The 13,644-nt window shown below is 43.3% G+C and overlaps 1 protein-coding gene across 11 annotated transcripts in view; it reads left to right on the top strand.

Annotated features, from left to right (window-relative positions):
- The window catches only part of EPN3 (epsin 3), a 421,892-nt gene that overhangs the window by 170,453 nt on the left and 237,795 nt on the right, over positions 1–13,644 (top strand). For all 11 annotated transcript variants that reach the window (XM_078654449.1, XM_078654444.1, XM_078654446.1 and 8 more), the window contains exon 3: positions 6,841–6,959. In XM_078654449.1, coding sequence (XP_078510575.1) covers positions 6,841–6,959 — 119 coding nt within the window. The remainder of the gene's footprint in view (positions 1–6,840; positions 6,960–13,644) is intronic.

Raw genomic sequence — 13,644 nt, 5'->3', positions numbered from 1 at the left:
GTTAAAGCTTGTTTAAGCCGCAATAGGCTCGCAAGCTCGATGCGCATGCGCATCGACAGGCGAGACCTAAAAAGGATTAGACACCCTAAACACCCGAAATCTAATCAGTAGAACCGGAGATCTGAATTTTTAGTTTTTAGTAAAAACGAGTGCAAAATAGATCAAAGGGCCAACTTTGGACATCTAGTCCGGCGTAACCGGATCACAGTTGAAAAATATGGCCAACGGCAGTGGAGTGTGGTTCGGATGCTAAAAGCGGTTTGGGCCCAGTCACTGATTTTCCTTCGGATGTAGAAAAATATCTGAGAAAAATGCTCTGAGAAGGTAAAGTTCAGTGGGGCAAGGTTGCAGGATGTGTTCGATAAGAGAGCGTCATTTTCGGATAGCCTTCGGTTGAAGCCATGGTGAAAATTTCTACGTTCGAACTTAGTCTCTGAAATGATTGAACTGGAGCAGTGAGGGCAGAAGAAACGTTACACAAGGGCTGGAACCGAAGGCAGATGTCCTGAGGCTCACTGGAGAGATTTGTCATCATGAAGATTTAATTGTTAATTTGGCAGAACCCACCGAAGGGGTGTAATTGAAGAGTGAAGATACTACGAGTCCCAGCAGGCTTTGTTGATTACCCTACTGAAGGGCGAGCCCACTAGAGGGCGTTATATAAACAGTGAATGTGGGACTCTTACTTTCGCTAATCTCTGCCTAATAACATTGATATGCCCGTGAACAAGGAGCAGGCAGCTCCGAAACGCGCAGGCATTGACGACAGTGTGGTAGGATCTAAAGAGAGTCGACGCTCAGTCATCTCAATCTCAGGGGTCAGCAGCGACTCTGCCCTGACAATAAACGCATCTAGTGTTCCCAACAACTCCCTTGCGCTTAGCCATGGTGGATCCGCAAGCTATATCTAATAAATTAAGTCAATATCCCAATGTCGTTACCTCTGTCCAACGCCAATACTGAGTCAAAGAAAAAGGCGTGCGCAGCAGTACCTTGGAACTTGAAAGTGTAAACAAATGCCAGTGGTCAGTTGTCAGAGGGAGGGCCCAGCCCAGCCTCCTCCAGGCGTGGACGGGCCTGGGCTTTGCCCGGTTATGTCCGCACGCTCGTCCCGCGTTGTGGGAGCCCGCTGGTGCTTTTGAAGCGCCTCCAGGTGCTTTGTTTGGCCGGGCGGTTTGCTGGCGGCTCCGGCCGCAAAAACACAGGGCAGGAGCAGCTGTTGGTGGGATCTATATATACATTACCCAATTCAAGATGTATGCCTTGGTAGTTGCCCTGGAGTCAGCCTTTCCGATATGATGTGGAGGGGCAACTTTGTGTTTTTTTTTTTTAAGGAATTGTCTTTCAAAGGAGATTTTATCAGTGGTTCTTTTTGTCTTTGTAACCATACCTCTCTGATGGTACCACAAGTTGATTTCTTGGACAGGTCATCTCATTGGTTGATTTCTTTTTTTTTTTTCAGACCGGTTGTTGCAAAAGCAAGGTCACAGCACTTGAATTGCATAACATTCATATTTTGCAGTAGGAGCTACCCTAACGTGTGCACCACACATTAGGCTGAAGCTTGATCCGAGCTACTTTACACGCCTAATTTTGCGAAATGTGCTCTAAGAAACAAAAAAGCACAACCCTGGAATACTTAATTCGTTGCCATCCACGATTAATGCCAGAATTTCCTAAGAGGCATGCACAAAAGGGCCCCCCAACGAACTTTCCAAACCAAATTTTACCAGAAAGAGTCCCACTAATTCCAAACTGTGATGACACCATATGCATTGACCAAGGTGACCTCTCCTCCAGCCCCTAAGCGCTCATGTAGAGAGCAAGGTCCTCTACGGAGTCCTGTCAACTAGGAAGTATTTTTTCTCTAAGGGTTGCTGAATAACATAGCTCAAGTTGTCTGACATCAATTTCAACTCTGAACAGAAAGATATTATTTGTAGGCCACTATACATTTATAATATGTTTTACATAATGGATGATGCATAGGAGTTATAGGCCCCAAGCTAACTAAGTATAGCACTACTGCTATGTATTTTTTTTCAATAAAAATAAATCTATAAAAAAAAAAATGTATGTGCCCACTGCGGATACCTACTAGTTGGTGCTTCCACCATGATTCCATTTGTTACCTCCAGTCACATCACAGTGTCCCAAGTAGAATTTGCTCAATCTCACACAAGAACTCATCCTCTTTTGAGACCTAGATACCACTTACATCAGTAAGAAGTGCAGTCTCACTTATCTTTAACTCTTCCTGTAGTTTTTCAAAATTCATGTGCTCAGAGGCATTAAATGTTGGTTTAGATAACGGCTCAGTCGAACCTGCTTATAAGATGTGGCGCATGTTGCCACAGCACTGGTGCCAGTACGGCATTCACCTTTTTGTTTTCTCCAAGGGGTACTCCTCCAGATGCTATTCACTCTGGTGCACGATTGATAACAGATGCTGATCTCCACAAAAATGCTCGAGCGCTTTTAGTTGAGCTTAACCGCTCAGCTGAAGCATATTTTTTCATTCCATTTTTTAAAATGATTTTGACAAGACTCGCTCTTAGAGCTAAATGGTTGTTTAAAGCATGATTATTAAGCCCAGTCATTCGCTCCTTTGCTTCAGAAAGCATTCACGTCTCAGCCAGTCTGATCATAGAGTGGGTTGATAATGTAGCAGAAATCGCATTCAACTAATGGGATTGACTACATCTTTATGAAGCACAGGTCTCTCTCTGACAGCTGTCTGTGGTCCTTCACAGGTGGTGACAGAGTAGTTTACTACATGACTTAAACTGTAGCTTTATCCAAATATAAGCAGGACAGTGTTTGGACTCTGATCATTAGAAGACGCATCATAAGATCACTGGTAGACCACTGATGAATCTCTTTGTTGGCTTTAGCCATAACTTCTGGAACTGCTTTTTAGACCTTTTCAGTGAGTACCACCCTGAGAGATTGGGGCAATGTCCGGCAAACCGATCAGATGGTGTTTACCTCCGCACAGTCATGTGCACTAAAACAAGAGACACGCAACGGTGATTTGGCATATGCCATTGGTCTTGTTGTAGTAGGCTTACCTCACCTGAGAGGTGCTTTTAAAAGTTTTACATCTTCCCAACCTGTAATGCTCTTTGAAATTCTTTTTTCCAAGGTTCCTCCCAAGAAGTTACAAAATAGGTCCTACTTTACAGATGAATCTTGATCTCAGCAATGATTTCCTGATGTGACCAATAACAAACACAGGAATTAAAAACGCTGTAGCCGTATTACTCTACAGAAATAAATTGTCACAACTAGAATAACCACAGAGTAAAAGAAGCAACATTGACCATCTTCCTGTTGTTGTCAAGAACTTTGCCATGAAACTTTTAGAAAGTTTGAAAGAAAATATCCATTCCACCTTTAGGCCTGGATGAACCTCTTCATCTAGCCTATCTATGCTGGGCTGCATTTCTGTCCTTCTCTCACCAAACCCCTCCTGTTCCAAACTCTCTTCGCTTTCATCAGTTGCGTGAGAAGTATTTTCGCTTCTTCACCCTTATCTAGGGAGCATTAACCAACTCCTGCTTTTATCATATTCTTGGGAGGTTCTTGTGAGTGGTAGCCATGGCCAAGGTAATCTTTGCCTTATGAAAGAGGCATCGTCTTTGTGCATATATACATCACTTATACTGATATTAAAACACACCTGAAAGCTTCACTGGAGAATGTACAGGTTTGCGCCATTGTATTACTTGATCACCACAGATTCCTCAAAGTTGGATAAGGGTGGACAAATCATGGTTCCTTCAAAATGCACAATCTTTGGTATCCTCAGGACATGATAGCTCACAAACTTTTTAGAACTGACGCCGGTCTTTTGCCCTCTCATGTCCTTATTCCTCATGGGCAAAGTATTGTTGTTTTCAGCCAATGCCACAGTAATGTCCCACATGAAGAAACTGTCAAACATGTGTTCTCATAAACTGTGCCTTGTTGCAGTATAATTTAAGACAAAGGTTCTCTGTTTCAACCCACTCCTTTCAGCAGACTATCTAGCTGGCTTCTCTGGCAGGTCACTGTGACGTACCCACTACACGAGTAAGAGGTGAATAACCTAGTAGTCTCCTCTGGCTCCTCCATTTCTGGTTTTATTCAGTGGACAGTTTTTTGTAGGCCTTATCAGAGTAAACAAGCTTTACTCCCAGAACGCCTGTTCTTAGATGGCTGTAACTATCATGGTAAATAACTTGAAGACTGAGATTGATTAAGAGCATCCACATGTGTAGGTGTGACATTCAAGTCTAGATGTTATGGGCGGAGCTCCTACATAAGCAACTCCTCCTACTTTCTCTCAGTGCTAACTAAGCCTTTTGTGTCTGTCTAATAATTAAAATTGAATAGTGCTAGCTGCCTCCCCCTGGCAGTTCTAATATTCTTGAACACTGCACTTGCCGCAAGTACAGGATATCATTGTGATGACTTGTGTACTGCTAGTATTTATTTAACTTTTTCCCAGATCACTTATCCTCTTGCCATCCCAATTTGTATGTCATACAAATACACAGAAAGCAGTTGTCTACAACATGGGGTGCCTGAGGCAAAGCCTGGCTAGTATCCACATGGGCTCCCTTTTTTGTATTGTTTTTGATTGTTGTCCAACATGCTTTTATGTAATATAATCCCTTCCTGCCACTTATTTCCTGTACTAAGCACCACCCCTCACTGTATTGCCAACATGCAATCTCTCAGTTCTTGCTGATCACACTAGTCACTCGAAGGCCTCAAGGGGAAAACCGTGCCGGTACCAACTGCTCGACCGAGCATAAACCGTTTTCTCCGCTTAAACTGCTTGACCCATGTCTGCCATATAAAAATGTGGAAATAATGGTACGCTACCCTAACTCCTGCCTGCCCCCACCCCGTCCCTTCAATCATAGATTTGCAAAAAAAGACAAATGAACTTTCATACCTATCTGAGTTGGGTCTAAAGCAAATAAGAACCTGCTACCCAAAGTGTCTCTAACAACGTTTGTACTCTTATTTAATATAGCTGCTTTCACATCATAATATAGATCACATTTATTATGAAGTATTAGTCCGCAAAATGTCCTTATACAAAGTCCACATAGCTCCATAAAGTATTTGTCTCTTCGCTGAACCCTCAAGCCAAGACATGTTTTGCTTGTCGAGTCACTCATTCAGTGACTTTGGGGTAAAAGGAACTTTCAGGTGGTTCAGACCCTGCTGCTCGTCCGGTCCTCAAGCCCTTCCCACACACTCCCTCAGATGTGTAAAGCGGTCGCATAAAGCAAATTAACGCTAGGCAGAATGATGCGGATACTGGGTAAAATGTAATACACCTCCAGAGAAAGCTTAAAAGAGTATCGGACAAAAGGGGTAGCCCTTGCTTAATACAGGAAAAATATAGTGCAGCCATGGTAATATTTTAAATACATGCCCTTAGCAAAGTAATGCCACACTCTGATTCATCTGAAACACAAGAAATAATTATGCTTGGCCATTTGCAGAAAGTACTTCCAGAGCGAAGCTCTACCATTTTGGTTTACATCAATGTCCTGTTGCTGCATACCTAAGATAGTCATCACAGACGGATTGTGTTTAAGCAAAAGAATCTACGAGGCAGCTGGCATCCGTGAGCCATGTCATACAATGTCTCCGAAAGTCTGTGTCAAACTGCTGAATTCTAGGAACCTAAAGATATAGAGAGCCGTAGAATAGACCTCTGAAAGTCTGATCCTCAGCTCCCAGTGGATTATTCCCCAGTCCCTGTAGCAGAATCGGCAGAATGAATCCTATGTATGTTGACTTTATCATACATTTAACTACCAAACAATGCAGTGCTGTTCACAAGGGAGCAATACAGATCTACATTAGGGTAGTGTAGCAGCATAGTAGTAGGGAGCTACCAGTAAAGAGAGAGTGGGGATTAAAAGGAGATTCCATTGTCCATCTACAATGATGTGAGCAGATAATCAGCTGACTAGTAGACTAAACGTAAACTCCAAAATGCTGAAAATGGCAATAAATGCTTTCTTGGGCAATTTATTTCACCAAGTACTACTTGAAACCATTATATTGCAGTTCAAACTTTTGTCAAATCACTATAGTCTGGTCTTAAATGTCAGGCAGGATGCCAAATTGTCTGGGCTGCCTTAAGAGATCTAATTAGAAGCATGTCCTCCTAATCCCAATTTCAGCATAGAATCCTACATGGAATTCATGCATACATGTGAATCACTGAAAGGATTCACGCTGAAAAAAGTTAATTTCTTTTAACACTGTCTTTGCATCAAGTCAGCAATAGGCTCACTTTCTTTCTGCACAATATGAGAATGGGCAAAAAGGTGGCATTGCCATCACACGACGACTTGATACATAAACAAAAGATGGTGTTGCGTTGAGTCACTGTGGGGTTCTGCAAGTTTGCTTGTACAGATGGTCTGGTTTGTTATTCATGCAAATATTTATTTTGCTGCAATTAGGCACCTCTAGTCAGCCGATAAGACAACCTACAAAATTTATATTTTGGTAAATAAAGCTGCCTGTGTCTGTAAGAAGTGAAAGCCGAGATTACCACTCTTCTTCATCTCTGCTTCTGTTGCCTATGTTCTGGAAGTCTCCTTCAGGAGTGTGTTTATAGTCCATTAGTGAGATCTGCATCTTTCTTTGACTTCCTTTAAGTTTCAGAGGCCTCAATGAGTGCCCAAGGCATTTCATGTTTCCTATCCGTGGTGCGTACCATTCTGATCCTCAGTGTGCTTACAGTTGGGTGGAATTGTGATTTGTTATTGCTATGCTGCATTCACTAACCTGCTAATTCTGCTCTATTGGTTTTATCTGTAGCTGCCTCATCATCCCCTCAACTTGCGGCTGAGATCGAGCAAGCCCGTCCACAGACTAGTGGGGAAGAGGAGCTACAGTTGCAGCTGGCTCTTGCCATGAGCCGGGAGGAAGCAGATAAGGTAATCCTGTTCCTGAGACCCTTGTAGGTGGATTGAAGAGAAGGGGTGGAAAACATACATGGATGTTTATACCCTATATTTCATCATGGAATACTGATGATATTGAGAAACGTAGGACAACTCTGCTGTATGCTAAATCCAGTAAACCATTTCGTTTTTTCCTAAAGTTTCTTATACAGTTTCCCACTATTCAGCCTTATTTTCACATCCATAAAATCCCATTTGAAGTGTGATTTGTGCTTCATTGGATGTTTTGATTTGTCTGACTTCCTCTTTAAAACTTTTTGTGAAAGTAACTTGCATTTTTGCTTCTTTGATTTATACATAATAGAGTGCAGCACCTTTTACTAAAAAAAAAATGTAATCATATAATGCATTCAGGACAAGGGCAAAGCTGATTATTGGCTGTCACATGGAAAATTGAAGTTTTGTTTGCGCATGATGCCATGTACAGTAGTTTAATGATACATTGATCTATGGCCACCTGCCCCTTATGCTCTGCAGTGCAGCTGGTTCATCCTCCGTGAGATCAATAGATATTGAACAGGATGGGAGAAAGTGATGAGACCTGTGTGACCCTACAGCACACACTCCCTCCACCCTCTCTTTAGGTCCTTTTGTGTCTCTTGTTGCCACTGAGTGGCAAGCAACTCTTAAGTTGAGCAGTGTGGTACAGAGACAGTGCCTTCTGTCGTCCTCACTATATTGATAAGCAGGATACATAGCAATACAGAACTCCTCCGCCCCCCAATGCTTACCTATCAACCCAGTTAACACTACACTTCAGGCTTGGACTTTGCGTCTGGTAAAGTAGGCCTCTTATCCTTCCCCTCACCTTGAGTCCAATTAATTGTAATAAAAGTTTTGCTCTAGCTTTACAAGTTGGCGTATTCGATAGCTGGAAGAAAGGATAATAATATAAGATATTAGACATTTTCCAACGTTCACTTGTCGAATCTTTACTTCAGTGCAAGCAAGAATTTCAGATGACTAAAAGGAAAGTTCTGAATCGTCATTGGCTTCTTCACCCCTTATTTAAGAAAGGGCTCATCAGAGAGAAACCCATGTTTAAGAAGGCAATAGACGAGCTAATAGGTTACAAAGGTTAGATATGTCTGCTCTTAACACTTTAGTTTTAACTGCACGCCGACTGCAGATTGCTTTCACTTGGAAGAACTAGGGAAAATACACTGGACTGACCATTATGCAAACACTCGGTAAACTGCTGGATCATTAAAATGCTGATATATAATCTCGAATCAGCCCGAGCCAAAGTTATTGGGAAAACAAAACCCGCTTTTCCAATGGAAACTAGGTCCTAACTATATCTACTGGCGAACGGCAGTAAAATATATATACATATATATTTAGGACCTAGTTTCCATGGGAAAACCGTTTATTGTTTTCCCAATAACTTTGGCTCTGGGTGATTCGATATCTCTATATATATATATATATATATATATATATATATATATTATATTATATCTCCAAAGTAGGGAGACGGACTACAAGACAATATATGTATGAGCGGCACTACACCTCCCACAAAATTCCCCTGCAGTTGTCGGGTCTGTGCTGGAAGGGGTGTGAAGAAGTGTAGAGGACACTACACGTGTGAGAGGATGTCTAAAGCTATCACCATTTGGGAGGGAGGTATCATCCACTGTGCACAGACTGTTGGGCTTCCGATTGTCTTTAACTCTGCAAGCAATGATTCTAAGTCTGAGACTGAACAGTAATAAACAAATGTACAGAGGTACCGATATTTGTGCTTGCAATGTTTAGAGGACAAGATAATGGCTTTTGCAATTCAGTGGAAAAAACGCTTTATCCATCATAAGTAGCAACATAGACTATGGGCAATGATGGCTATGGAAAGATCATCAAGTAATTCCATTTGAGATAGAATGGAAGGCCGTAGAGGAGGGCCCTGGACCGTTTTACTTAATCATTCAATCAAACAATTTATATAGCGCGCTACTCTACTCGCCTGGAAGGGTCTCAAGGCGCTGGGAGGGGGTGGGAGGGCGTTACTGCTCGAAAAGCCAGGTCTTGAGTTGCTTCCTGAAGGGAAGATGGTCGTGGGTCATCCGTAGGTGAATGGGGAGGGAGTTCCATGTTTTGGCCGCCAGGTAGGAGAAGGATCTTCCTCCGGCGGTGGCTCTGCGAATGCGTGGTACTAGGGTGAGACTGGTCGATCGCAGCTGGCGGGTGGGCGTGTAGAAAGTGAGTCGGTTGTTGAGGTCTTGGGGGCCCAGGTTGTGGAGAGCCTTGTGTGCGTGGGTGAGGAGTCTGAACGTGATCCTCTTGCTGACGGGGAGCCAGTGCAGGTCTCTCAGGTGGACGGAGATGTGGTTGTGGTGGGGGATGTCCAGGATGAGTCGTGCGGAGGCGTTCTGTATGCGCTGGAGTCTTTTCTGTAGTTTGGGAGTGGTTCCCGCGTAGAGGGTGTTCCCGTAGTCCAGTCGGCTGGTGACAATTGCCTGTGTGATCATTGGTGTACTGATGGTACAGGCAATAGAATGAAGTCCTGTGCCCTGACTTAGGATTACCTTTGAGCTCTGTGTGAGTGTTACTTTTGTGAGTTAAGATTCTGTTGGATAGAGTGGACAAGAACGGGCACATGGTGGTCATTACCTTTGCTTCACATTGTATTATTTTTATGCTGATACGCGTGATGCTTTCTCTCCTGTAAACAAACACATCTACCTGCCTTCACTTCAGTCACTACCTACCTGTGCCACAGTATCTCTACCCTGCCCTTCACTACCCACTTAACTGCCACATCAATGCCTCCACCTCAGTCATTCCCCAGCTGCTCCGCACAGTCTTTCTCCCAGTTCAGACACAACCCACCGGGCCCCACGGAACTGCCACTCCCTGCACCAGAGCCCCCACACACCTGCCCCGCCTCAGCCACTGCTAACTTGTCCACCCCGCCAAGCTTACAATATACCTGCCCCCACACACGGCAAAACAGAAGTGAATGAACCAACACCAGCCTTCCCTATGCAATGTGCAGAAGCAAGTGCCACATGCCTTCAGAGGGTGGTCCAGGAGCCCAGAGACGCCGGACAAATTTCCCTTCTATTATACTCTGATCTTAACCCCCTCCATCTTCAGTTTTCAGCTTTTTTCCAGTAATGAATCTTTCATAGATTCATATGCTTGAATCTTCCCAGTCATCATGGAGGGAGTCCAACAGCAATGACCAGCTGTCCTATGCATAAGCATTTAAAGCCGTAGAGAAGTCAAGTGGCATTGGCAACCAAGTCGCATTGTTTTATTAGAATCAAACTTAATCAATCAGAGTTCCGACTCTGAAGTACTTTCCCCTTGCATGGCTACCATATCTTCAAATACTAACTGCATGTTCTGTGTGAGGGAGTCTACCTGAGCTCTGCCCCATTCCTGTGCTTCAATCTCCTTTTGACCTTTTTTTCCTTCTATCAGAAGTGAAGCAGTTGACTATTCAAACCACTCTGAGTTGCAGTTGTTGAATTTTTTCACTAAAACATCATGTCAGAGGGATCTAAAAATAGGCTTTTCAGGCCTTGTAAGTCTTGTGGAACGCCAGTGCTATATTCGGAGGATCCCAATAAGGAATGTCTTTATTGCTCACATTCTCAACACAAATCTAAAGATAGTAAGCATTGCAGACCTTTTCTACTACGACTTTGAAAGACCGTGAAGCCAGACTACTCCTTTGGCTCTAAAAGAAGATTACTCATTCTGATTCTAGGTCTGAAGATGAAGGGCATTTTCCAGCAAGAAGAAAACAGAAAAACGAGGGCTAAATGTCATATGACAAAGAACCTAAAAAGTTAAAATCTTATTTGGACTCTTGGTCTGTAAAATCTGTAAGAAGACAACTGGGGCGTCTGTAAACCCAGCAGTGACAGATTTTTTTTTTTTTTTTAAATCTGTGAAGAAACAGACGACGACTACTTCGACATTGTCAACGGCGATCCCTCCGAGGGGAATTTTTAAGTCTCCAGCAACAAGACCAACATCACTTCCGCAGGTGGTTCGTAACATACAGACCCCCTTCTCTGTTGTCAGCACTACTGTCATCGAGCCTGTCGACGGTTCAAAAGGAGACCATATTTATCTTTGAAAAAGAGGTTCCAGTGACCCTGCACCCGGATCAAACCTCCAAGCAAAGGTTCTCATCTGACCCCTGTAAGTCTTCTGGAGGTGGAAGAGTCTGGGGACGAGGGACCTTTTAGACAAGTTTACAGTCCCACACAACCTCATGAAAAATGTCAAGACACCGAGGACGACAAACCTGGGAAAGACACATTTGGAAGGCGATTACTGTTTTCAAAATGGACAACAGCCAGCAGCTCAATGCAATGACTCTTTCCAGGAACACTGCCTTTATGATCAGCCATATGAAGAACACCATGACTCGAGTCATGAGACAATCCAATATAAGTTCCTATTTGCTTGGAACAGGCTTATGCCATATGCTGAATGCCTATTCTAAGAGATTTCTGGAAGCAAATGCTGAGTGGCACATACTAAGGGTTCTCTGATACACCCAGTGCAGCGTCCATTTCTGTTGGCCTGCAATCACAAAAAGTAAGGCGTATTTTACCAGCAATTTCTGTCTGGAATGATTTGGAGGAACAGTCGGAGGAAGGGGTACTTCCTCAGGATCCAGAAGACACTGGTCAAGAGTGGAATGACCATAATCTCTCCTTTGTCTGCTTCACCATCACCAGCTAACTCTCCTCCAGAGGGCATAGGAGGTTGTTCTGTTACAAATATTTCTAAAGAGCTTGTTTACCCAGGGGTTTCATGGCGCTCAGGTAAGAAACCTAGCATGCGAAGGGTTACTACTCATATGCTAGTCTAAAAAGCCACGTCTTTTGGAGTTTCCTAAATGCAGTGTAGTAGGGAGTGAACCTGATTTCAGGTGGAAGAGCATTCCAGATGGGGGCAGCAAGTACTGCATATCTGGATCCACTAAGTGTTTTTAATTAAAGATGGGGATGGTATGAAATTTAGCGTGCAAAGACCTCAGGTTGCACGTATGGATGTATTTTGGTATGCAAGCAGAACCAAATGCGGGACTGCCAGTCTGGAGTAATTGAAAAAATACGCTACCAGACCTTCAAAATGGAGCGCTGATCTTCCAGATTCCTCAGTAAGTGGACGGTGTGACTGTTCCAAGATTGACTGTGCAGCAGCCTAGCTGCTTGATTTTGAACTCGTTGAAGTCTACGGTTCAAGCACTTTGGAAGACCTAGGTACAGGGAGTTGCCATAATCTAACCTGAAAAGGACCAGTGTAATAACAGCCAGCGTGAGAGCGTCTAAGGAGAGAAGTTTGCTGATCTTTCAGACTTTAAAGTTGAAGAAAACCTAAATAAATCACAGCACTTAATTGAGGTTACATAGACAGGTTGGCATTGATCAATACTCCTAGGCTCTTGATTTGATATCTTGGGCAGAGGGCAGAAGCGCATAGTAGCAGGCCAAAATATAGGCTTCATAAGTCAGGTTTGTTTTTGATGACCATCTCTGTCTTATCAGAGTTTGAGTATAGTTGCCATTGATCCAACCGTGAGTTAATAACCTTGTGTTTTGGAAATAGGTTGCACATTCCGAGGAGCTGTCAATGGCGAGGATCGATTGTAAATTGTTCAATTAGATGCAAACTTTGACCTTTGTTTGATTCAAGGAATGTGTCAAAAACTGCTGAGACAAGAACAAGTACCTTTGCCTGGAGGCGTCCCTGTTAGCAGCCTTGCAGAGATCACCCACCTCTGAGAGAATAACTGTCTCAGTGGATGGTCAGGTCTAAAGCTCACTTGGTGAGGATCAAGAAAGTTTGTTGATTCCACGAAGGAGCAATTACATTTTGCTATATGAGCCTCAAGTACTTTTCTCAAGTAAGGAAGCAAAGATATTGGGCGATCGTTCTTTAAGATGGAAGGATCATCATCAGCTTTCTTCAGTAAAGGTAGAGGTTTCCATGAACTCTTGGAACAGTCTCTAAGCATTTTGACTAACCACTACCAGTAAAACAAATGGAATGTTTCCTTTACGACTTCAAGGATTCAGCTAGGAAATCAATTCGATATATTTCCGTTGTGCATTACATTTGGGAGGAAAGCTTGAAGCTCATGAAAACTCCAGCTTCTGTTACAGTGGTCCTTCATTGACCGGATAAGCACAAGGTACCTGAAAATGTGTCTACCTGTCTGATAGGTCATCCTCGTCCTGATTTGGTGGTCATGCAGGCAGCTTAAAGGTGGTCCAGGATGGTTGCTACATCAATTGGGGCTTCCAATGCGCTAGCCATTTTAGGACGATACAACAGACGGATGTGGCCGCGCATATATGCTTTCATAGATATTTACCTGAGGATAGAAGAAAGCTAGAGAAATACTACAAGAAGGCAAAAGAGCTTCCTCTGAAATCATTGACGCAGCTATGGATCTATCCTCAACAGCTTTCAGGCAAAGGACTGGTGAGGCGGTGGTACACCGGCAATGATGGTTAAAGGTGATGCCCTTTAGCCCGGAATTGCAGGCAAAGATTTTAGTTGTGTTTTGATGGCTAAAATTTCTTTGGCTAGCATGTTGATGATGCCCTCCAATCTATTTAAGTGGGCACTGACACTTTCCCTGTTCTCTGGGAATGTCACAACAGCAACGTTTTCAGAACTTTCA

The sequence above is a fragment of the Lissotriton helveticus genome, chromosome 7, assembly GCF_964261635.1.
Source record: "Lissotriton helveticus chromosome 7, aLisHel1.1, whole genome shotgun sequence".
NCBI classification, from domain to species: domain Eukaryota; kingdom Metazoa; phylum Chordata; class Amphibia; order Caudata; family Salamandridae; genus Lissotriton; species Lissotriton helveticus.
The sequence above is the reverse complement of the archived record's forward strand: the minus strand, read 5'-3'. Positions and strand labels throughout refer to the sequence as shown.